This window comes from Odocoileus virginianus, chromosome 24 (assembly GCF_023699985.2).
Source record: "Odocoileus virginianus isolate 20LAN1187 ecotype Illinois chromosome 24, Ovbor_1.2, whole genome shotgun sequence".
Taxonomy (NCBI): Eukaryota; Metazoa; Chordata; class Mammalia; order Artiodactyla; family Cervidae; genus Odocoileus; species Odocoileus virginianus.
Genome location: NC_069697.1, coordinates 23,560,382 through 23,585,505, shown reverse-complemented (window position 1 = coordinate 23,585,505; position 25,124 = coordinate 23,560,382). Strand labels below are relative to the sequence as shown.

The 25,124-nt window shown below is 55.6% G+C and overlaps 2 protein-coding genes across 6 annotated transcripts; both read right to left on the bottom strand.

Moving 5' to 3' along the window:
* Positions 1 to 412: 412 nt before the first annotated feature.
* On the bottom strand, positions 413 to 2,342 carry GPR84 (G protein-coupled receptor 84). Its single transcript, XM_020895134.2, has 2 exons — positions 2,253 to 2,342; positions 413 to 1,828 (listed from the first exon to the last, which is right to left on the bottom strand). Exon 2 carries the CDS (start codon positions 1,818 to 1,820, stop codon positions 630 to 632), a length of 1,191 nt encoding a protein of 396 aa, XP_020750793.2. The 5' UTR covers positions 1,821 to 1,828; positions 2,253 to 2,342; the 3' UTR covers positions 413 to 629.
* A 1,733-nt stretch (positions 2,343 to 4,075) lies between these two features.
* Positions 4,076 to 25,116, bottom strand: ZNF385A (zinc finger protein 385A). Of its 5 annotated transcripts, none has more exons than XM_020895138.2 (8): positions 25,010 to 25,116; positions 18,473 to 18,609; positions 10,773 to 10,883; positions 8,531 to 8,693; positions 6,405 to 6,647; positions 5,879 to 6,048; positions 5,575 to 5,670; positions 4,076 to 5,428 (listed from the first exon to the last, which is right to left on the bottom strand). In XM_020895138.2, the coding sequence occupies exons 1-8, from the start codon at positions 25,017 to 25,019 to the stop codon at positions 5,198 to 5,200; spliced, it is 1,161 nt and encodes a 386-aa protein (XP_020750797.2). In that variant the 5' UTR covers positions 25,020 to 25,116; the 3' UTR covers positions 4,076 to 5,197. The 5 variants fall into 5 exon arrangements, with proteins under 5 accessions (XP_020750797.2, XP_020750798.2, XP_020750796.2 ...); XM_020895139.2 differs by lacking the exon at positions 25,010 to 25,116 and adding an exon at positions 19,702 to 19,808; XM_020895137.2 differs by lacking the exon at positions 25,010 to 25,116 and adding an exon at positions 19,011 to 19,366.
* Between the last annotated feature and the right edge of the window lie 8 nt (positions 25,117 to 25,124).

Here is a 25,124-nt window from a genome sequence, read left to right as displayed (position 1 = left end):
ATCCGGGAGACCTGGGTTCGATCCCTGGGTTGGGAAGATCCCCTGGAGGAAGAAATGGAAACCCACTCCAGTACTCTTGCCTAGAAAATTCCATGGATGGAGGAGCCTGGTGGGCTACAGTCCATGGGGTCGCAAAGAGTCAGACACTACTGAGCAACTTCACTTTCTTTACTGCTAGTGCTACCTGGGAAGCTAATGGTAATTGATTTTTTTTTTAAAAAAGAGGCAGGCTAATCCTCTTAAACCAATTCACATGATTTATACCTGGAAGCCCCTCAGCTGAAGGCTGTCCCAGGTCTTCTGCTTCCTGCCCCTGCTCTGACTTATGTCCCCCCAAACCCTCAACTATTAGGTTCCAGCTGCAAACCAACCTTGGTCTATTTTCTTCTTCCCCACAGATCACACCTGAATATGAAGAGGATAGAATTCATTTATTAATAATTAATAATGCATCTTGAGCAGCCTAGGGCTGAAATGTTGAGTGAAGGGTGGAGAGGCCTGGTTGGGAGTTTGGGGGGTGCTTGTCCATGAAAGTTCCCACAGGTCTCACTTTCACCTATTCCTATAACAGCTGGTCACCTTAGTTCTGGAAGAGACAATCCCAGATTCTGGTGAATGGGGACACAGTTCTAATGGAACCTACGGAAACTCCGGGGCCCTCGTTTCAGGAGGGAGCCATAGGCTTGGCGGAACTGGCGGTTCATGGCTGCGTACAGCACAGGGTTGATGCAGCCATTAAGCCAGGTGAGGTTGGCAGCCAGCATGTGGACAACTCGGGGAGCCTGGACCTTGGCATCCAGGATGTTGAGTAGCAAGAAAGGGATGTAGCTCAGGGTGAAGCAGAGGAACACAGCAAAACACATCCGGGTCACCTTCCCAAACTCTGATGGAGAGTCCTGAGTTCTCTGGGCTCCTTTAGTCTTCCTGGCCTTGGCAGCCACTTCTGGAGGGTTTTTCTCTGCCATCTGCTTAGCTGCCTTACTGTTGCTCTGGTCCCTGACTTCTGATGAGTCTCCTTCCAGGGTCTGGGTGGTGGCAGCACTGACTGGCTCAGATGAAATCCCCTCGCTGGGTCCTCCGGATGCCAGCCCACTGTCTAGCTCCTGGAAACGACCAGGCATGGACTTATCTGCCCCCGCCACATGGTTGGAGCGGATACTTGCCTGGCGCAGCTTGTACTGATCCAGTGCCTGTGCTGCTTGCTTCACCTGCCGGTGGATGAGGCAATAGAAGACGCCGACACTGCTGAGCCCAACCACAAAATAGATGCCCAGGAGGACAGTGGTGTAGGGCTGGCCTCGGATGCGGTCAAAGCTGCAGGTGCAGACTACGGGCACCAAGATATAGATCGGCCAGAGGGGAGCGAAGCTGGCCACAGCCACCACCCAGGTGCTCACCAGTGCCAGCACTATGCCCTTGGCACTGAAAACTTGGGGAAAGAGCTTAGGGTGGGCAATGAGGAGATAGCGTCCCAGGGCAATGAGGCAGAGGGTGAGGATGGAGACAGAGTTGGATACGAAAAGGAGGAACCCAAAGACCCGGCAGAAGGTGGCACCGGTGCGCCAGTGGAGGTGGAGGTAGGTGTCCACCGAGAAGGGCTGGAGAAGGGTGCAGTAGAGCAGATCAGCCACTGTGAGGTTGGCGATGAGCAGGTTGAAGCGGGTGCGGAGCTTGGGCTCGATGGCCAAGGCCAGCAGGGTGAGCACGTTGCCCACGGTGCCCGTCACGGCCACCACAATTCCCCAGCTAACTGCCACGTAACGATAGCCCAGCACAGACTCATGGTAGCAGGAGAAGTTGACGTCAGAAGTGTTCCACATGATGGAAGCTGAAAGGGGTGGGGAGAAGAGGGAGTCAGAACCTGACCTTGAACTCAGATCTCTGGGCTTCTGGGCACCTGAACTGTTACAGGAGCTCCAGAGCCATTCCCAAGCCTTTTCATCCCAAGATCCCCAATCTCCTCTTTCCCATTCTCAAAGATTTTCCCAAATGTTTATCTATTTTACCTATGAAGTTTCTGTCTACTCCAATCTCCAGGCCTTTTCAATATCCACCCAGATACTCTCCCCTGTCCTTTAAGACCACCCAGGAGTCCCCTCTCCTCTTTTATTCAGAATAGTCCTTTCTGTCTTGTAGTCCCTTCTGCCACACACACATAACAGGCCCCAGTTTTTTATTGTTTGTTTGTTTTTACCACCTGGGAGATGAGGAGACAGAGAATGTAAAAGTATATCCACCACAAAAGTACTCACCTGAGTCTCCCAGCCTTCAAATCTCTCTTCAGTGGAAGAAGTTCAACTCACTCAAAGCACAGTCTTTTCTGGTGGGCAGTTAGGCTTCAAACAGGAGGTACTCTGCTCCTATTATACTGACCTGAAAGAACAAGAAACTCCCCAGTTACCCAACCTCAGCCACTTCCTCCCTTGCCTCCGGTCCTACTCATTTGGCTTTAACTAGTGAAATATGGGGCTTCTTTGTTGAAATTTCCTTACTGCTTACCGCACTGGACACCACAAATGATGTAGCCAGTCCTGGCTAGGACAGTGGTTGTGGGAATTGACAACAATGATCAGGATCCATAGGTTATTGAGAGGCAGGATTTATTTAATGACTCATAGGAAAAAGGGTTAGAAGGAGGGAAGACTAGGAGGATGCCCACTTTTCCAGGTGGGAGTGGTTCTCTTAATCAATGAGATAGGGAATGTGGGAAGCATAGCAGGCTTAGGAAGGGGGTAAATAATGAATTCAGTTTTATATCAGATTTGAGGTACCTGCGGGATATGCTAATATCTTAGCTCCTCTAACCCAAATTTCTTCCAGCCCCCCTCTCTCCACATGTGATCCAGCCCTACTTTTCTCCACCCACTTTCCTATCTGGCCACTCCTGCCCCTCAGATTTCTAGATCTCTAGGCTCTTTTTTAAGCTAGATCAACCCTAAAACAAAACAAACACACATACACACAAAACCCCTCAAATTCCTTGTTGGGTTCTATTTCTGAACCTATAGCAAACTCCCACCCCCAACTTTGTAACTAACTCAGGAGGCCTGATTTCCCTCATCTTCCTCTTTAACAGTCCTCATCCCACCTTCCCTCCCCCTTTCTTCCGGAAGACTGGGAAGTGGGTAGAGAAGTGGAAGTGAGCAAAGAAGATGCAACTCAGGATGAGCCCACGTCAAGGCTGGATTCTGGTCTGGCGTTTTTTTGTTGACCTTCTTGCTGCTTTGCCGTGCTAGAGGGCGGGGGGTCACAGAATCACTGGCTGCTCTTGGGAGTGTGTGGTTGAACCGAATCCTGAAGATGAAGAGACCCCTCCCCCCAACGTCATGTGTGAGGCAGCTAGTGAAGTGCGCCTTCCCGTCCTACAGACCATTTAGGGAACCAGATGAGAACGCATTCTAGTATCGTTGTAAACAGCACGGTCCCAGCTCTTTAGTCGATGATCCATGAAATCAAATGAACTTTTAAGAGACCCAAACTTGCTCATTTTGCAGATGGGGAAGTTGAGGACTAACCGCAAAGTCACTATTTATATGGAGCCGAGCAGAGCCTAGAGCTCAGATTCCCAGGTCCCTCCTCCCATCTCCCCGTGCTTTGAGTGTCTCTGGCGTGGGTTTCCCACTAGAGGCACAAAAGTCTGGATCCTTTCTTTGTCTGAGACCGTGTCTGAGACCTGTCTCCTAGGACCTCGAGACACGACACTGGAGCGTTTTAGCCCCGCGGTTTTCTTTTCCATGTCGTTGTCGCCTCCTGGTGGAGTTGCGACGAATTCTCAACAGCCGTGGCTGCAATCCGAGACCTGGACTCAAAATGATTCCCCGGGGCCAAGTTGACACTTGAGCTGGGCCGGAGTGGGGGTGAGCGGGATGGGGAGTATTGCTCGCTTTGCGCAAGACTCGAATCTTGCCTCCTCCCAGCCCGGTTTTCCCATCCCCCTCCTCCTCCTGGCTCTCTTTCCTATGCGCCCTTCCCCGCCCCCCATCATACACACACACACACACACACACACACACACCCCTTCTGATGGAATTGCTCCCCAAAACAGCAGGCAAAGATTGAGAGTCTGAGTCTGAGGGACGGAGGGCAACGAATCCAGATTTTATTGTCAGGGACTGGGAAAGGGGGAAGACGTGGGTGGGGGGCCGGGGTTGCTACATCGTCAAGCAGAAAGAGTTGATGTGGAGGGGAAGGCCAGTGGGGCCCGTCCCTCTCCCGGGTCGGTGCTGGAAGGGCTGACGATACGGAAAGCACAGGGGGTGGGGGAAGGGAAGGTCACGACCCCGCCCGAATTGTGCAGTGGAGGTGTCTGGTGGGAGGGGACAGCCTTGAGGTCTAGGAACTGGGATGGGGGAGGCTACAGACTGCAAATCCTGCGGGAAGGGGCGGGGCGGGGGCGAGGCTTCTATTGCTTTTTGCTCACAGTTTTGCGGAAGGCGAGGCGGGGGTGGGCTTGGACTGGACACCCCTTGCCCCCCTTGGTACCCCTTGGGCGATGGGTGCTGGTGAAAAGAATGGAATCCGGACTGGGAAGGAAGAAGGTGAGGGGATGGGTCTATAGGGGCATCTACTTGGTCCCACCCAAATGCCAGAGATGCCCCCAAGTGCTGCCCGTGGGCCCGGCTAGACCTGGGCTGGGGCATGATGCGGGGCGGGCACAGTGAGGTTGCAGGCGGTAAAACCAAAGTGCTTATGAGGGACCCAGGATCCCGCCTGCTCCCCTCCCCCTGCGGAGGACAGGGGTGTTCACGGAAGCGCTTCAGTTTGGGGGTAGGGGGCGCCGGAGTCCCAGAGTCCGCTTATTGCCAAGAAAATCCATTTCTGCCCCCTGGACCCCGACCATGGCTTGTGAACCCCGTTTTGTGCTAGGTTGGGGGGGAAGGGCTGGATGGACATGGCTTTTGGGAGGGGGGGTGTCTCCAAGGGGGCTCGGGGGTGAGACGGCCCCCCCTTTTCTAGGGGAGAAGGAAGGGCAGGGGGCGGGGTTCCCTGAGATCTGGGGTGTTCCCCCCTTCTGAAGCCCCCCTCCCCCGCTACCCCTCCCCTTTCCTGGAACCCCGTACCTCGGGGTGGGGGGAGGGAGAGAGATCATTCAGGGAGTGCCGGGAGGAGGGGCGGGCTGGGTGCCCGGAGGCCTGGGTCCCGGCTGGAGGTGGGGGGGGGGGTTGAATGGGAGGGGGTTCAGGGTTCAGGTTTCAGGTCAGTAGGGGGAGAAGAGAATGGGTCCGTGCGCAGTTCGGATGGGCCCGGGGGCGGGGTGGAGCAGGGGATGGGTGATCGGCGGTCCCTGGAGAAGAGGTGCGGCTGGAGCCGGGCGCAGAGACAGCGGCGAGCCTGCTGCCGCTGCCATCACCGCAGCCACCGCCAGGGGGCTGGGGAGCAGGCCGCCGGCCAGGGACTTGGGCAGTTCCTTGGAGAAAGTCAGCGTGCCCTGCAGGGGGAAGAGGGCGGGGAGGGGAGAGGGAACAGTCATTCTGTGGCCTGGCCAACTCCACCTCTCCCAGGGCGGCCGGCATCCCCTCCCCTCCCCGCTCAGGTCTCCTGCTTTGGCCAAATTATCCATCGTCCAGGCCTCACCGCTAGTTCTCCGGCGCCCCTAGGCTTCTTGTGACGGCTCAGTAGCGGGTTGGGCTTCCCGGCCACGCCATCTCGGTGCCGCCGGCTGGAAATGTGCTGTAAGGACCAGTGGGTGGGGGCCCGTGAGCCATGGGGAAAGGAGCGGCCGCCAGGGAGCAAGGTACTCACACCTCAGCACCCGGGCCTGCCCCTTCTGTGGCACCAAAGGGGAGGACCCTGAGGGAATGCCCTCACCCAAGCTCCCCCTCTCCTCCCCCGTAGCAGGTACCCTCCAGAGGATTCCTGGGGAGGGCCTCAGACCCACCTGTTTCAGTTGGACCTCCGAGTTGACCTTGACATTGCAGATCTCACAGTGGAAGGTTCGGTCCTGGGCAGGGGCCTCGGGCTCCCCAGGAGCGGGAGGCCCCAGCCGGGGGTAGGCTTTGATGGGGCCCAGGCCACTGCGGGCCTCCAGAATGGTCTTGTGCTTGGTACCTGAAGCCCGCAGGGGGCAAGGGGTGGAGAAAAATTCTCCAGGCCTGCTAGGCCTCAAACACCCTCATTTCCAATGACAATACTGACGGGCTGCATCAGGTGTGGGGCTTTGCCAAGCCCCTTTCGGCCCTTTCGAAGGTGGGTCAGGGGAGAGTCATAATTACAAGCAGTAAGGTAGGGAGGGGGTGGGGAGGAAACTGAGGAGGCAAGAGGCTAAGGAATGAGGGAGATGCTGAGAGGGAGACAGGCTGGTGAGCCTTAGAGGGTCAGGCATGTTGGAAACCCCGGAGTTGGGAGGTAGGGGGCAGTAGTGGGCTGAGGACAGGGCAGTGGGCCTGCGGGAGGGGAGGCCATACCTTTGTTATGTGCCTCAAGCTGGGACAGGGAGTTCACTGCCACCTTGCACAGAGCACAGTAGAGCAGCCGCTTGGCCTTCTCTTCCTCTTCCTTGCTACCCCCAGGCAGGGAAGCTGGGGCTGGAGTCCCCCCTTCACCCTTGGTCGCACCCTGACCAGTCTCCGGAACGCTGGGAGGGGATGGGGAGCCAGGCTGTTTCTCTGGGGATCCTGGGGCTGGACCCACTCCATTCTCCATGGAAACTGTCATTGGGGGAGAAACATAGGGATCATCCCAGATAGCTTTCGGAGAAGATTCTTTATGTGGAGGAGACCTACCCCCATTTCCTGGAGGGCAGGGGCCCAGGAGTCCCCACCCTGTGACAACATGCATACACTCATGCCCTGGACCAGAGCCACGTGTGGTCCAGAGCCACGTGTGGTCCAGCTGCTGCAGGCTGGGTGTGAGACTCCAACGCCTGGCTCGCTCTCCATAAGCTGGGAATGGCTGATGGGTCTGAACCCACCAGCCTCCCTTACAGCCAGGGTGAAGCTGGCAGCCAGTCTAGCCAGGGGGAGAGCGGCATGGAGCAAAGAATCTCCCCTCCAAGGCCTGCCAGCCAGCCTGGGCTTTCTGCCCGGCCAGCCCCCTCTCAGAGGCCTGCCCAGTCCCTGGGGAGGCATGCCAAAGAACTCTAGGAAGGGGCCGAAGCGAGGTGAGACGAGCCTGGGAGAGACAGACACAGACATGGCGAAAGGGAAACAGAAACAGCAGAACCGGAGAGGGAAGAAACAGGGATGTGGGCTGCTCTATAATTCATGGCTTGATTAAAGATGCACAGGCCCCAGTCCTCAGCACTGGGTTCTGGCCTCTGCACAGGGGAAACTCAAGCGCTCCCATTCTTGCTCCAGTGGCCGATCCAGTTTCCGGGTCAGGGAGAGGCCGGGGGTGGGAGTGGGGGTGGGGATGGGGGGCTGGTGGGAGGGGACCCCCCGAGCCCTGCAGATGTCCATTTGTTGGTCCATCCTGGGATCTTTCTCGTTTTTTTTTTTCCCCTCACTTCCTCATTTCTGCCATCCTTTATCTCCATCCCAATCCAGACAGCATACTCATATCTCAATCTGGACAGGCCCTCCTGGCTTTCAAAAGCAGGACAGGTTTCCTTATCTCCTTAGAGAGATACCCCAGGAACTCAGTGAGGTAGTATACATCGAGCATTGAGAACGGTGCTAGACAGGCAGCGTTAGCTGCATCACCACCATCGTCAGCCTCCTTTGACAGAGACATTACCAAATGAACACAAGATGTTCAGGCTAAGAAGCAGCTAGAACTCAGCTCACTTGCTTGCCCTATTCATGCATCCCTGAGGACTGTGTGTGTGTGTGTGTGTGTGTGTGTGTGTGGTGAGAGTGGGGACCTGTTTCCCGGTTCTCATTCTTAGGATGGGGCAGGAAGGACAGGCAAGGATAAGGAGGACATGGGGTTACTGAGTCTCCCTGGAGTTGGCCCTGACTGACATCTGATGTGGTAATCCTGGGATGGGGGTAGCTCAGATCTTCCTGTCTTGATATTCCTTCTTTCCAGTTTCTTGGCTAGGAATATGGTTGAGGATGGCCATCAGCCATGAGGGAGAAAGAATCTCACAGATCTTCAAGTCTCAGTCCCTCATGTCCCCAGAAAGAAAATTCTAGCCTAGAGAGGTCAAAAGATCTACCCAAGATCACCCAGGGAGTTGCCTGGGTTTCCTGGGCTCAGTCCTCCCCGATGGAGCGGGGAGCCTCCATGGGCAGGCCCTCAGATATCTTGATTCTTTCCCCTGCTCCTCTGCCCAAGATGAAGGGACCTCTCCCTGCATTTGATGGTTCTCTCTTTCTTGAGGAAGTCTGCCAGGTGGCCTCACCCTAGCCCCTCTCTGAGTCACTGGGCAGTGGGGAGGACAGAGAGTGGGGACTCTGCTGAGAGGAGCTGGGGCGGGAGTGGGGGTGACAGGATGGAAATTTTGCATCACTGGGTTTGGCTGCAGGACTCACCTTGGGTGGGGGTGGGGGGGCTGAGGAAGAGAGAGATGAAAGCAGAGGAGTTCTGGGAGTGGGGACAGAATGGAGGAGACAAGGTCTGCTGAAGGGTGTGGGGATGCTGGACTTACCTGGACGGGGGGCTGCACCATCTCCATTTGGGGGGGTGCTGCCTGAGGGAGCTGGGTCTCCTGGTTCCCGGACGCTGGGCTCCCTGCCTCGGGTCTTGGCAGCCTCGATGCCTTTGACTCTTCGGGCATGGCGATTACCCTTGTAGTGTGCCTCAGCCTGGCTCTTTAGGGATGGAGGAAGAGAAGGGAATCTGAGATCACCTTTCATCTGAATGTTCTCCTCATGGATCTGTCAGATCCTGGGGTGGCCTCAGCGGGCTGCAGTAAAAGTTGTCCCCACACCAGGGATATGTAAAGCCCCACGCCGAGGAGCCCTGATTATTCCTTGGGCTCAGTCGTGGGGAACCTGGGTCCCCATCTAGCCTGGGCTCTATCCCACCACCTCACCCAGGGCCTGGCTGCTGACTCAGGCTTCCCACCTTGTCCAGGGCTGAGAGAAAGGGAACTCAGTCTATGCATGCTAAGTTGCTTCAGTCATGTCCGACTCTTTGTGACCCCATAGACTGTAGCCAGCCAGGGTCCTTTGTCCATGGGATTCTCCAGGCAAGAATACTGGAGTGGGTTGCCATGCCCTTTTCCAGGGGATCTTCCCGACCCAGGGAAGAGACATAACCTGAGTCTCTTATGTCTCCTGCATTGGCAGGTGGGTTCTTGACCACTAGCACCACCTGGGAAGTCCACTCGCACCAACAGGGGTAATGGCAGGGGCCGAGCAATCCAGCCAGCCTGCATCTCCTATGGCCCTGGGGTTTTCTGCGCCAGTGTCCCCTGGCCCCAGCGTCCAGCCTTGCTGTTTCCATGCTCAAGCTGGGAGTCCCAGGAGCATTGAAGCCTGGGCTCTACCCTGAATACTCCCCCCGGTCTCATTTTCCCTGAGGCCTCTGTGGACACCCTGGAGGACCCTGGCCCCCAGCCCAGCTCTGGAGACAGAGACAGCAGCAGAGACAGCTGTCAAAACAGAACTGCTTGGTCGGGGGTGGGGGTGGGGGGTGAGGGAGGGCAGAAACAGGGGAGGGCTGCCTACCACTGGGCCCTGGCCCCTTCAGTCTCACAGTGAGTGGAGCCAGGATTGGGAGAGGGGGTTCTTGGGGTCAAGGTCAAGGTGAAGTCTAAATCTGAGTTGGTCCTGGCTCCACCCCCACCCTGCATGCACCCTCTGCTAAGAATACACAATCCTGGAACCATAAGAACATCCAGACAGGGTAAAGTAGAAATAAAAGGTGTGGATAGGCAGGAAAAGATTGACAGCGCAGGGTGGGGCAGCGGTCTGGCAGCATGGTGTGTGTGTGTGTGTGTGTGTGTGTGTGTGTGTGTACTGGGGAGAGAAATAGAACATGCTTTCTTTTCCTCTACTCAGCAGAATGAGGCTGTGCTGTTTTTCTCCAAAAGCTCTCAGAGCCTGCACCCCACAGAGTCCCCTACAGACTCACAGAAAAGGGAGCCTCAGAGGGGGATAATCTGGGAGGCCAAATACCTTGGTTCTGACTCCTAGGTTTTGGGTGGCTTCTCCCATGAGACAGATAGGAGAGCAGTAGGGGCCAGGCCTTGGGTATGATTTGGAGAGACAGGGAAAGCAGGAGGTTAGAGGGAAGTAGCGGGGCTGGGAGGAGTTTAGCAGAGGCCAAGGAAGGCACTGGGCTTCCCTGGTGGCTCAGTGGTGAAGAACCTGCCTGCCAGTGCAGAAAGCCTCAGGTTTGACCCCTGGGTTGGGAAGATCCCCTGGAGGAGGAAATCGCAACCCACTCCAGTATTCTTGTCTGGGAATTCCCATGGACAGAGGAGCCTAGTAGGCTTCAGTCCTTGGGATCGCAAAGAGTTGGATACGACTGAGCGACTAACCAACAACAAGGAGGGTACACAGACTCTGCAGGGGGGCCAGTGACACAAGTCAACCCTGCACCCAAGACCAGCGGGCCAGAGGCTACACTCCCACCTGGACGCAGATGGCCACCTGTGTTCTAAGAAGTTCTGAGGCAGGAATGCCTCAGTCCCCGAGGGAGGAGTTATAGGGCAAGGGAAGAATGTCTGGAAACATTATGAGTTGAATTGAGTCCCCCAAGAAAGATCTCTGGTCCCTCCGGAGGGCTTCCATCGGTCCTGCCCCTCCTGCAGTATCCTCTGAGACCCCCTTAATCCCCACCCCTCACCCAGAGCTCCCAGCTCCCACCCTCCCACAAGATGCCGCGCAGCCCCTATTCCACCTGCCCCACCCACTGGATGCATGAATGGCTGAGAATCTTACCTGAGAGTTGAAGCGAATCTGACAGACATTGCAGGAGATGATGGGCCGCTTGGTCTTGAGCAAGGGTCCCCCAAAAGTGTGGGAGAGTACAGCCTTCTGCACAGGGTCCATCTGTGGAGGCAGGCTGGGGTAAGCCAGGGACCCCAGCACAAGCTCATGTCCATCATAACCCCAGTGGCAGCAGCTGGGCTGAACCAAAGTGCCCAAGCTTCCTCCCCACTCTTGAGTGGGCCAGAAGGCCCCGAGCCTCGGTTCCCTGATTCTCTCCCAGCCCAGTCTTCATAGCACTGGAAGGGCCCTGAGAGAGCCCCTGGCCCAATACTCCCATTTGACAGAAAGTAGAAGTGACTTGCCCAAGGTCACAGCATGCGTTAGTAGCCGAGTTGGGACTTGAACCTGGACTCCTGCATCCATCTGTTATACCATGAAGATTGAATCCTGTCACATTGACCTTTTTCCTGAGCTAATCCACCAGAGGCCCACTTAGGAAGTCCTCAAAGCATCCCAGATCCTAAGGCCTTTGGCTAAAGCCTTTTTCAGCCTTTCACCAAGCCAAGCCAAGGAGACAGATGTTCCCAGCTTCCCATCTCTGGGCCCCAGGTTGCCCTGACATGCTCACTCCCTGGACCTCTTAAGAGTAGCAGTTTCCAGAGGGAGTAAAAGAACTCAGGCGAGAGTAGGTGGCTCCAGTGAATAACGGGGAATAAGGGGGAGCTAAGAAGCCTGGCTGGCCTGAGGAAGCCCAGGCATCTTCTGAACTCCCTCTCTCTGGTCACAGGGCTTCTAGGGCAGGGCTGTGGGGCTGGGCGGGATTAGGAACAGCCTCTGCTCCCACCCTGGATCAGCAGATGTCTTTGCTGTGTCCTGCCAAGAGTTCACATGAGGAGGGAAGAGGATGGGAGTTTCTCTCTGAGGCGCTCTGCTGTCAGGGGGTGAAGCCAGGGGCCCAGAGGCATGAAAACTGCCTCCCTGCTCTTCCTCCTCCCTCTGGCCCCTCAGTGGCCGGGCAGAGGCGAGCCTGGAATGCAGCTGAGGTTGTGCAGGACTGGGTGATCTCTTATAAGCTTAGATCCAAATGAGAGCTGAAACCTTATCTCCTAGGATTAAGTGGAAAAAAACGTTGCTGGAGACTGGGGGGGGTCCATAGCTCCTTAGGCGAGGCCCTCCCTATGCCCAGGTCTTCATGATTCCCAAGGAGGCAGCGGTGAGAGACAGGAGCACGGAGCAGGGTCAAGAAGACGGTCTGGAAAGCACACACATCCTGGCTCCTCTCTGCTCCCCTCAGTTGTCTCACTGGCGGCTTGGGGTTAATTTCAAGAAAGGGGCTTCAGCATCCCTGTGAAACAGGCCACCCCACTCGGCAGTAGCAGAGGCAGGAGCCAGGTTCAGATAACCAGGCTGACAGACAGATGTCCATTGCCTGGCCTGCCCATGGCTGGAAGCAGCCCCTCTCAGTGACTCTTTACCTCCTGGAAGCCTGGGTCCTTTTTGGGGGAAGGCCAAACAGGGGAAGACTGGGTGTGTCTGTGTGTGTCTAGGCAGGCTATGATCAATCTGTGCAGGGGTGGAGTGTGAAGGCGTGTCACATGCTGTGTGTACATCATTTATGGATCAACATTTCTGTGTCGGGGGCTCTGCTGAAGCCATGAATGGTCAGGTTGTGCAATCTTCAGCTGTGTGTTTATCGGTGTGAATGTACGATGTGTTTGGCAGAAAGATAGACAGACCAAGTTGGAGACAGGCTTTAATCACAAAGAGGAGACACATGACTGCACTCGACTCTCAGCCCCTAGCCGACAGTCCTCTCTAATCAGGGACCCCCAACCCTGTCCCAGGGATCCCCTCAGCTCCTGGACATCCTCACATGCTGGGTGGGGAATGGAATTCAGCCCAAACAGAAACCCAATCTGGGCCAGGAAACGTAAGTCAAAGAAAACTGTAGGGAGAGAGAAGCGGGAAGGAGAGGGGGACAGAGAGGCCCCGGGTTCTGTCTGTGCCCCACCCAGCACCTCAGCCTGCTCCCCAGGGTGGCTGAGGACCAGTGCCCTGAGGATGACCTGGGAGTTGACAGTCCCAACATCCATCCCTGCCAACAGTCCCTCCCCCACTTGGGTCCTCCCTGCAGGACGAGAGCCTTTTCCTTCTCATACCCCACTCCTCAGGTTTAAGTCCGTGAACACCAGCTAGGGGTGGGGGTAAGCAGAGAAGAGGGCAGCAACCCAGCCATGTGGGTCCTTCCCACCCTGTCCTCCGGGAAGTGAGGAGACACCGGGCTGAAGGTGAAGGCTCCTGGGCCCAATCCCTGCGCAGGTGGAATGTGAACCACCGAAGTGCTGCTCCAGGCCAAGGTCAAGAGGCCCTGGTGACCTAGATGAGGGCTCTCTGGGGAGGGTGGGGGCCAGCGTCTCTGAGAGCCCATCCCACTCCAGAGCCCCTTCCCTAGGATTCTGGCCTAGACGCTGTCTGGAAAAGTCCACACAACAGTCCCCTCCCACCTGCCCTCCAACAGCAGACATGAAAGGGAATCGCTCCACTAAGCTGGGGCAAAATGAATCAGGAAGGGCAAGGGGGAGGGAAGGGGGAAACCAGATCAGGAACACGAGGGGGGGCTCTGATTATATTTCCTTCCATTGCCCTTTATCTGATGGCACCGCTGCCCATGTTTGACCACCCCACTTCCCCATACCCCCCAGATAAGGCAAAAAGGGGAAGGGGGTGGAATTTCGGGGATGGGGAGACCTGAGGGGCAGGAAGCATGAAATAGGAGAGAGAGGGGGCTAGAGGATGTCCAGAGAGCAGGTGGAAGCTGGTGGGGGAGGGATGCTAGGAAGAGGACTAAGGCTGAGATGGGGTCAAGCCTGCATTAGGGATCTGAGCAGCGGCCTGGCAATCGGAGGGTAGGTGTAGGACCTGATGAGAAGTCTTAAGATTTGGGGGACCTCGAGGATCTGAGAAACAGAGGCCGGGGTATCCAGTATGGTGGCAGCAGGCTGGGGGGCGCCAGATGGGATCCGGAGATTGGTTAGGGCCGCGCCGGTCGTGGGGGATGGGCCGGATAACCCGAGGACCAGGCGAAGGGAGAGGTAGGGAGTCGGGCAGGGGCGGGCGGGGATTGGGGTGGGGGGGCGCTGCGGCAGCGGCGGGAGCCAGGGAGGGAGGAGGGGCCGGGTGGCTTACCCTGCGGGACCCCGGGGGACGCGGCTCCATGGCCCGGGTTGATGGACCCGGGCGGGGAGGCCGAGCCAGGCCGGGCCGGGCAGGCCGGGGACGCGGCGCTCGTTGCCCGGGTGGCTCGGGGCTGTGCGGCCGGGCCGGCCGGGAGAAGGGGAGGCGGCGCCGGCCCGGCCCGGAGCCCGCCCCAGAGGCGGGGCCGTGGGAGGGCCGAGCACGGGGGCGGGGATAGGGAGCTAGGGAGGGATAAAGGGTCGCCTAGAGCGAAAAGAGGACGGGGTGTCCATGTCCAGACACTCGTTCCAGGAAGACCTGGTCCTGGTGAGCGGCATGGGCCAGACGCCCCCTTGGGCTTCCTCCACTGGGGACCTTGCTGGGGCTTATATCCCTACGAATCCCATGGCCGACCCTGTTTCTCTAGCTTGGACCTTTCTCCTTTCTGTCACCCCTTCCACCCTCGCTCTTCTAACAGCTTCTCTTTCGAGCCCCCAGATGACCCTTCTGCTCCCTCTGCACACGGCCCCCGTGCCCCTTTTACATGTCACTTCCCCTGCTAGGGATGGGAGACGGGGCCCAGGTACCCAGGTGCCAGGCACTGCTCTCCTAGTGACTCCTCTGGATGGTGGAGCTGGGGTCGCCCAGGGCTGAAGCGACCTCAAGCTGGGGACATTATCCCTAACCTCTTCCCACCTGCTCCCCTCGCCCGCCACCTGCTGGAAAACAGCGTTCCCGAAGGTTTATGCTTCGTGCACTTGCTGCCCTCTGGCGGTCGAGTGGGGACAGCACTGGGGGACAAGGGCCAGGAGGGCAGAGCAGCCCACTCCCCCAAACACTTCCTTATCCTTTTCTGGATAAGTCCTAGGAGATTCCGGCTCTCTCATCTCTGGATCTCATCCCCTCCGTTCCACCTAGGGCTGAGAGATGAGAGAAGCAGGGCCCAGGATGCAGAGAGAGAGAGGCTGTCTCTGAGAGACAGTGAGGGATATTCAAGGGCAGAGGGATGAGTAATGCAGGGAGGGGTCTAAAGAGTAAGAACTACCGGGAGTAGGAGAGATCTGGAAGTATTACAGCAAAGAAGGAGAGGCTCTGCCATGAATAATAATATCACCACCACCATCTAATGTTGATTGAGCCCTTGGAATGTGCCAGCCTGTGGACTGAGCTCTTTGCATGGATTATCTAATTTAATCTTCACAACCACTATTGGAAGTAAGTACTATTATTATCTTCATTTTATAGATGAGGGAACTGAGGTTTAGAGAGGCTAAATAATTTGCCCAAGGTCATAAGCTAGTAAGTGGCTGAACTGGGATTTGAATTTAAACCTGGGCAGCCTGACTCCAAAGCCCTGTACTTAACTGCTGCACACCACTGCCAAGGCCTGTCTGCAGCTTTTCTGCAGTCCTTGTTCCCCTGCAGAATTTGACACTATTGATGCAGCCCGCCACACTCTCTCGCTTGGCTTCCAACTCTACAAAAACCCAATTCTGTCCCCACCCCCTCCTGTGGCTCCTCCATTTCCTTTGCTGGAGCCTCCTCCTGTTACCACTGCCTAGCTCTGCGTATTCCCCGAGGCTTGGGCCTTGGCCAAACTACCTTTCTCTCTCTGATCATCTATAAAATAAAAACAATAGAAATAACATAATAATCATAGCAGCTTACCTTGAAAACTTACTTCATGCTAGGCATTATGATTATGTAATACAATTCTCACAATAACTTGTGAGTTGGTACTATTGCTCTTATTGTACAGCTGATAAAATTGAGATTCAGAGTGGTTAAGTAAATTTGCCTAAGTCACACAGCCAGTACTTTCAGAACATCAATTCGAAGTCTGTCAGTCTGATGCCAAAGTTGGTGCTGCTCAAAACCTGGTCACACTCTCTCCAAGCTTATCCATGCTCCTGGCTTTAAATGGCTCATTCCCACCAGAGGCCATGAAACCATGAATCCAGGGAGTCAGAAACCTGAGATTATCCAAGTGAATAGATTAAATAGCTTTGTGACCTTGGGCAAATCACTTAACCTCTCTGAGTCTGTGTTTCCTCATTTATAAAATGGGGACAAAGGGGACTTCCCTGGCTGTCCAGTGGTGAAGACTCTAAGCTCCCAATGCAGGGGACATGGGTTTGATCCTTGGTTGGGGAACTAAGATCCTGCATGTTGCATGATGTGTGGCAAAAAATAAATGGGGACAATGATGGGAGACATGAGGTTAAGTGTCAGTCAGGTATGCAGATTGAGGGGAAAGTATTTTCAGCACCTTCTGCTCCAATCACACCCAGTCAATTGCAGTTTCTCAAATGCTCTTTTCTAGTCCTTGTTTCAGTCTGGAATATTCTCTGAGGCCCCTTTTAAAATCCTACTAATAATTCTTTTTTTTTTTTTAATCCTACTAATAACTCTTCAAAGCCCAAATCATAACGTCATCTGCTCCAGCTTCAATCCCTTTTTCCTCCACTGTTTTTTTTCCCCTGCTCAGCTCCAGTTGGTCCCTCACCACATCCAACGAGTCTTTTCTGATACTGCTTTGGGCTGCCCTACAAGCTGCATGCCTCCAGCACAGCTCTTCTCACACTATAGGGTAAATGCTAACTTGTTATCTTTCCTACCATACTGTGAGCTCTCCAAGCAGACTGAGTCCTGTGTCCCTGACACCTGGTGCAGTGCCTGGCACATAGTAGGTGCTCAAAAAATTTTTCATTCAATTGAATTTTTGTGTCTGTCTCTTTTGCCATATTTCTAACCCTTCCTCTGTTTTGCACTGTAGATCATTTCATGCACATCTATACTTCTTCGAATATAAGCGTCTTTAGGACTGGAGCATGTTATATTTACCCTCACATCTCCATCATATCTAGCACAGCACCCTGCTTATAGTCAGTATTCAGTTTTCTTGTCTGTAAAACATGGATAAAATGGCAGCTACCCCATAGGGTTGCTATAAAGATTGAGATATGAAAAATGCTTTGTAAACAAAGTGCAATGCAAATGTTGATTGGATTCTCTGAGAAGAGTTTGGAGGGAACAGCAGGTATAAAGAGAACTCTTTTGGAGTTAGATGCTCTGGGTTCAAATCATACCTTAGGCACATATTGTGTCAACTTAGATACATTCCTTCAGGGCCTTAGTTTCTGTCTTCCTATATGTCAAACTGGAATAATAGTGTCTACTTTGTTGGGTAGTGATGAAGATTAAATGAGATCACATATAAAGAAACATCTACTGGTTAGGACTCACTTTTTCACTGCTGAGGGCCCAGGTTCAATTCCTGGTTAGGGAACTAAGATCCCATAAGTCACCCAGTGTGGCCAAAACAATGATAGAACCATTTACTGCAGTGCCTGATGCATAGTTGATGCTCAATATGCTCATACCTGGATATGGTTTGATGGTGGGTTACTTGAGTTGAACAAAGCTGAACTTTCCCCAAACCTTTAGCTCCAGCCCACACTCCAGGTCCCACGTTCCAACTGTCTGCTGGACATTTTTGGCTCAGTGTCCCACTGGCCCACAACTCACCATGTCTTCAAGTGAGTTTAGCAGCCTCACCTCAGGCCAGCCTCCTCCTCTGACCCCCTGCCCCTGGCAAGGTAACTTCTTTCTCTCAGTCACCGAGGCCTGAAACCGGGAGTCATCCTTGACTCATCCTCTCCCTTTTCCCCTGGTTCCCAAACCCTGGTTGGTCACCGTGGCCTGTCAACAGTTCCTTGGAAACACCTCACCCCTCCCCCTTCCTCTGCTCACTCTGCTGCTGTCATGGGCCCAGTCTGGCTCTCCAGGCTCCCCTGCAGGCTCTGGATAGCACCTTGTTTATAGTCAGTACTGTTTTCTTATCTGTAAAACAAGGGTAAAATGGCAGCTACCCCATAGGGTTGCTATAAAGACTGAAATATGCAAAATGCTTTGTAAACCTCAAAGTGCAATGCAAATGTTGGTATTGCAGGGCCAACCTCCTGACTGGCCACTGTCCTCCAGCCTTTGCTCTCTTCCCTCCTGCCCCACTCACCTGCCTCAAACACTGCTTCTCCAGCTCACTCTCCTGCTCAAGAATGGATAATGTCTCCCTATTTCATATTGTATTAAATCTAGACAACTTAGCTGGCCCTTCAAGCCCTACTGCATGAACCTCCCCGCCCCCCCCAACAGTGGGCTCCAGAGAGATGGAGCTTACAAACAGGCTGCCTGTGCCCTTGTGGAGTCTCTCTTTCCATCTCCTTGTCATCACTGCCCCCAGTCTAGGTCTCATGACTTCTCTTGATGGTGGACTGATTGAGATGATTCACATAAAACACCCAGCACAGTGTCTGGCCCGTAGCCGAACTTCAGCGATTATCAGCTATTATGGATATTGTTGTCAATGGTATACCAGAAAGTCTACGATGCTTGTAACTGACTAGAAGTGAGGGATGGGGCCCTGAGATAAGGAATTAAACGGAATAGGAGAAGAAGGCAGGGATGGATCCGAGGGAGAGAAGGAGCCAGGTGGTGGGAGGGTGGCGAAGGCAGGCAGGCAGGTTGCTACTCACAGCGCTGTAGTTGCTGAAGAGGCCCAGGGTGGGTGCCGGCTCCAGTGGGAAGGGCAGGATTTGCTTGAGGTCCAGTGGGGGCTGCATGATTGGGGGCTGCCGTAGCAGAGGGAGGGGCCCTGCCCGGCTCAAGCTGCCTAAAGGGCAGAGAAAACATTATGTAGGGCAGGAAGATTGACTCTTGGGAGCCCCACCCAAGCCTGGCAGTCCCAATCCCCAGATGGGGCCCCCAAACTCAGAAGTGCTACCGACCCCCATCACACACACTTCCCCCTGCTGACTGGCTCCGGAGCAATGGAGCAAGGTGCCCTGTGGGCCTGGGGGAGGGTGCAGATCTGTCGTTCTTCCCTTCTGGGTGATTTTCACTTCCCCCTTCTCCAGCCTCCCTCCACCAAGACCTTCAGGCGTTTTACAAACCCAGGAAGATCACAGGCCTTATCTGCAGGCCCCTGACAGACCAGCAGGACTGGGAGTCCCAGACCCCTGGCTACTCTCTTCTTCCGGTTTTGCTGTCCCCCAGGGAATCCCAAAAGCTTACCCCAGGGAGAACAGTCAGGTGAGTGATTCATCCCACTGCTTAGAGGGGAATATTGAGACCTGGATTTGAAGGAGGGCTGCTGAATCTTTCAGGCTCCCCAAAGAGTTATGATTTTGTCCCAATTGTAATTCTTAATGAACTGTCGACGTCCGGGGTCAGCGAGTGGCATTTGCTCTGGGAGGCGGGCTGCCTGGGACCATTCTCAGAGCCCCTTCTCCCAACTGGTCTGTCTTCCCCAGGCACCTCTGTTGGTCGCTGCCGGAATGTTCGCTCCGGCTCTGCAGGAGGAACTGTGACCGGCCTCTGGGAGGGGAATGCCTGGGTCTGACCCCAAGGGGAAATGAAAGTCCAGGCCAGCCAAGCCACTACCCTCCCTGAAACCTTCTCCTCCCCCAGAGCCATGGGAGGGGCCCTGCCAGGCTCCACGGGGTGGTCCCCAAGGCCCTAAGTACCCCTCTGGGCTTCTGCTGGCCCAGCTCCCTTCTGCAATCTCACCGTCCACCGGTCAGGGAACTCTGGCTGCCCTTCATGGCTCCAGCAACCCCCTGCCAGCACCAGGGGTTCCCAGGAACAAAGGCAAACCCAGGAGCCTGCAAGCTTAGCCCCGTCCTCCCTTGACCTCACTGGGGCAGAGGGTCCCCCCCCACCCGGATCCTTTCCTGCTCCCTCCAGAGACGGCCCCCTTTCATACCTTCAGTGTCTGGTGCCCTCTGCCCCCAGGCAGTGGCCTGGCCCTGGCCCCCCAGGGGCCTGGGCCTGACAGCGTCCCCTTCCCTTGGTTCTGCCCCCTGCCCCCTCCCTTGCCAGCCCCCCCCACCCAGGTCCAGTCAGTAGAACCAGCCAATCAGAGTCCTGGAAAAGTGGGGCAGAGGGGAGGGCGGGGGAGCAGGGATTAGGGGAATCAGAGGCAAGAGGGAGGGGGTGGGGAGGGCTCAGGCACAGCTGGGGGCAGGGAGCTGGTCCAGGAAGGTTGGAGGGGTCTGCCTTTTTCACCCACTGCTATGACTGCATGGCCAAGGGCCCTGAGGCTAAGAGGGGTTAAGGCTGCTGGGAGCTTGGGCGGCAGACATCTAAGGGCTGAAGGAGAAGGGTGGGATGCTTAGCCTTGGCCCTAGGGCAGCTGGGGGTCTGTAAGTCATGTCCATTCCCTCCTCACCTTGGGGTTGAGACAGGGTCGGGGGTAGGAGAGAGACAGACAGACAAGCAGATAAAAGTGAGGGAGAGAGAACAGGAAAGACTAACAGAAGCAGGAATAGGTGACTGAGGAAAGGGACATAGAGGCTGAGAGAGAAGAAGTTAGGGGACAATGGAGAGGTGAAGAGAGTAAAATGAGGGAGAAACAGAGACACCGCAGAGAAACTGGACACAGCGCTAGGGACAAGGGCAGAAAGACCAGAAAACAGAGAACGAGAGAGGAGAAAGAGGGATGGGCAGACTGATGGGGTAGGGCGACCATCTCCCCTTCCTCTCTGTTCCCCCCCTGGCTTCTCCCTTCTGTGCCCACCCCCTCCTGCCTGGCACACAAGGCCAGGGCAGCCTTAACGAGCCCCGGGCGGCATCAGGAATGGTGAGAGAAACCTGAGCGCTCCCAGAGTCCCCGGCACCCAGCACCCACCCCGAGCAGCTGGTTCGGGGCTGGCACTTGCCCTGGCCCCAGAGAGGGCAGCAGCTCAACTCCCTGACCCTTTCCCTGGCTCAGGATTCTCCAGGTCCCCGCCCCTCAAACACCCATCTCGGAGGAGAGAGGTGAGTTCCGCAAAAGGCAACAGGAAAACAAATATATCCAGGCTTTCTGAGTATCAGCACATTTCATCTCTGAGGGAACCATTCTATGCGGTAGCTAATACTAGGTTTTAACCATTTGACATATGAAGAAACTAAGGCTCGGAAGAGTTACAAAGACTTGGTTGATATTACACAACCTGTAAGTATCAGGGTTGAGATTTCAATGAAGATCTGTCACCCTCTGTAGCAAATGCTTCCTCTGCTACATAACCCCGAAGGGCTCCAATCTAACTCTGAATTCAGCAAAGATATGAGCAAGGCTTCCATCTTGTCCAAGGAGAGGAAACGGAGAACAAGTTCCACGTACTTCCTGGGGCTGGAGGAAAAGAGGTAGCCACCACTTGGTTTCCTTTGACCAGCAACTCATCTTTTCCACTGATGTGAGCCCAAGGGTGGGGGGAGGGAAGGGGAAGTGGGAGGAAGGAACTAAGGATGGAGTGAAGTAAGGAAACAAAGAGGGCAGCTAGAGATTCGTGTGTCTCTTTCCCAGAGTCCTGGGAGTCTTTCCCAGATTCCCACTCCATTGAGATCTGGGGTGGAAGGGGGCAGACAGCAGCTTATGGACCCAGTGAGGAGAAACAGGGCCCTCGGTCTGGTAGCCCAAGCCTCAGTCCTTTCCTCTCCTTCTTGGGAATAATAACAGTTGCCACTTTCTGAGGGTCCACTGTGTGCCAGGCACTGTACATACACGCCTCCCTGTGGATGGTTCCACTGCTTACTAGCTGGGTGACGAGCTTGTTGCCTGATCTCACTTCTCCTTTATTAGAAGAGAGCAATGGTATCTTGCATTGTGGAGTTGTTGAAAAGATAGAACAAATCCACGTACAGTGCTGGCCTGCCACAAAGAAAGCTCAATAAGTATTTGCTAAATAAACAAATCCTCATCTTTTAGATGACGGCCATCAGATCAGAGAGGGGGAGTTACTTGATCAAGGTCACACAGCTAGTGAGGCATTTGAATCTAGCAGGCTGGCTCCAGACAGGGCTTTCAGGCACCATACTTTACTAGAGGTAGAAGAGGGAAAGGCAGGAATATAAAGAGGGCTTCGCGGGAGGAAATGAAGCAGGAAATCTGGGGCTCCTGATGGCTGGTTAGGTGAGGGCTTCAGGGGGGTTTGGAGGAGGAGGAGGTGGAGTGCAAACTGGAGTGTGTATGTGTGTGCTAGTGCACAGGCCTGTGGGCGTGCACACCATGTCAGGCAGGGCAGGGAGGAGCTGGGGCCTGGCTGGGACAGGCCACTCCAGAGGGAAACTCATTAGAGTAATTACCTCCAGCAGATAGAGCCCCACCCAACTCTGCTGGGAGAAGCCGAAAGCTTTATTAAAGACTGTTCCCAACCACTTTAGGGGGGTGAGGTCTCAGTCCCTTGGATGCATGTCCATCTGTCCATTTCTGCACCCTACCTGGGCCCTAGGCACTTTGATCTTCTTCAGGTTTCCCCTCCAGCACCAAGCCACAACCAAGCCAGATCTGACTCCTTCCATCCCACTTAGGGCTGGTCTTTTCCTTCCTCTCTTCCCCAGAAACTCTGACCAGGTGGGAGTTCCAGCCCTGGACTCTCTTAAGTGGGCCTGGGGCCTGAAGCTCCTGTGCCAAAGAATGGGAGTGTCTGCCGTGAGCTGGCTCTGGGAGTGGCAGCGTCTGGTAGGAACAGGATCCAGGAAGGGTGCTAGGGTAGGGCTTCGGGTTAGTGTTGGTCTGGAGATCAGACTGGGATGAGATTCAAATCAGAGAGAGGATTTGGGGTTAGGGTGGCAAATGTGTTAGGGTCCATGGTCGTGAAAAACAAGGGGTCAACACTGTATTAAAGTGGGAATTATGCTCAGGGGCCAAAGGAGAAATGAGATTGGCGTCTGGTCTTGAATCTCTCTAATCCATTTTTTTCTCTTCAGGCCTTTTGGTCTCTTCTAAACCCCAGACATTTTTAAAACTGGGGGGTTGTGGGGGAGAGCCTGAAACCCCTGGATCTTGCTTTCTTGACCAGCTCTCAGGTATCTGTCTCCTTCTGCTTCAGTTTCCCCCGTCTTGGCAGGAGGCAGGCTGAGTGCTGGGAAGGCTTTGAAGTCAGAGATGAAAGCAACAAGGGGATGATTATGAACAACTACTCAAAACATCATCCCTAATAACCCTGGGGTGGATTGGGCGGGGGCAGGGCCTAAAAGGGAGGAGGTGGCCAGGAAAGGAAGAAGGAAGACCCCTGCAAAAATTTCCCCAGCCTGACTGGAAAGGCCTCCTTCAATGCCCCCAACCCCCACAACACCACACTAAGGGCCCAGTTGCAGAGGAGCGTAAGAAAAGCTCAGAATAGGGAACCTGAGCCCAGAATCACCACCTTAAACCTGGGCCCACAGACTAGTTCTTGAGTAGGCAGGCTGGGCCTCGCCTGGAGGACACCCACACACAGCTTCAGTGGACCTCAGCATTTAGAACATGAAAACCTTAGAATGGGCCTCAGGCCCAGCTGGCAGCTTCCTCCCTCTTTCTTTCCTTGTCTAAGAGAGCTAAGGTGTGTGGCCCACCAGGCTTCCCACTGCTCCATGGGCTTGGCACAAGGAGGGAGTTAATTACAGTGTCTGTCCTCAGGGAGATGTGGTGGGGGTCCAATTGGTGGCCCCTGGCATTCCTCCTGTGGTGGGGTCTTGGTCTGGTACTAGCAGAAGTCCTCTCCAGGGCCTACTGACCAGGAGAAGCACAGCTCCAACTGGCCTATCCCAGACAAGCGTGATGCTGCCTCTGGGGTTCATGCCCAGGGTGGGGCCAGGGTGTGGGGGATTGCACAGGTTGGAAGAATGTGGAGCCTGTGCTCTGGGGACCTGAGACCAAGTGTGTTGGTGGGGGTCACACAAGGGTAGGGATTGTCTAGATGGGAGGGGAGTCTCTTCCCTGCTAGAGATCCTCTTGGGAAGGAAGGCAAGCAACCAGTCATTCGTGCCTCCATTGGCTCTTTCATTTAATGGATTTGATGGAGTGCCAGGTGGAGGGAGGCAGATGTGGACTGGTGAGAGTGAGGAGATACAGGAAGGGGAGAGAAAGAGATGGAAGAAGGTGGGCAGAAGGGGAGAGAGACCCCTAGTGGGAGTCAATAGGGGTCAAGCCAAAGAAGAAAAGCACAAGAGCCAAGGAGGCACCAGCAGAGGCTGAGGCGGGAGCCAGGCAAGCCCTGGAGCGCCAGCATGGAGCCAGGTGTCCGGTGGGGGCAGGGAGCCCACAGGTGCCTGAGCTGGTGGGCCGTCTCCCATCACAAACAGGGCCCAGGAACCGGCCTGTCCAGGGCAGAGACCAGAGGTCAGAGGACAGAGCACAGCAGTCCGTCGATAGACTACTGTGGAGGCCAGGGCCTGGAGCTGGATCTTCAGAGTCCTCTCCTCCCCCACTCGGGGCTCCCTTCCCATGTAGGTCATGAGGCTGGGGTGGCTGTGGCTGAAGGGATGGCGGGGCCCCGCGGGAGTCTCCCTCCCCCGTCCTGATGCTCTCCGTTGCCCCTTCCTCTGCTGGTGCCCCTCGCCCAAGGCAGGGGTGGGGGTGGGGTGGGGGAGGAAGGAAGAAGAAAGAAGCCGGGAAGGAAGGGCCCGGGCCGCCAGAGCTGGGAGAGAGAGGGGCAGGTCCCGGCGTGTTGGGGCAGGATCCTGCGGAGGCAGGATCCGAGCCGCAGGGGCCCTGGGATGGAGAGTTTCCACCCCTGCTTCTCCCCAGACCCCTTATCTTCAGCCCTCAGGTTCCCACCTCCCACCACACACACCTCGAAGCTACACCCACCATCTTCTCCCCCCGCCCGCCCCCCCACTTCCTCCTTTCCCTCTTATCCTGGGCCCAGAAGGGGGTCGGAGTGTTTGAGCTAAGGGTGGGGGAAGGCGCTGGGGGTGAGGAGGGGGGGCGGGTCAGAACCTTTCGCTCAACTCCACCAGGCCAAGGCCAGCCCCCTCCCCCAGCCGCTCGTAGACAGTCATATAATATTCATGAGGCTCATGAATACGCAATGTGCTCATTGTGGGGCTGGGGTCTCACTCGGCTCTGCCTCCCCCTTTACCACTCCCAGGATTACCGGGAGAAGAAGCGGTAGTTTGGGGAAGGAGGGGGCCCCAGATGTGGAGCCAGATGAAGGGGGAGGGGGGAACCGGTCGCTGACGGGCGGCCGCAGTCACCGCGGTGCGGGAGGTTGGGGGGCGACCTACTGAGAGGGACCCAGGAGCCTGGAGCCGCAGAGCCCACTCACCGAGGATCATGCTGGGGACCCAGGCGCCCGGGGGTTCCGCGTCGCTCTGTCCCGGGGGCCGTTCTGGCCGGGCTGGGGGTACGGGGGGTGGAGTCGGGGGAGGAGCAGAGGCCGG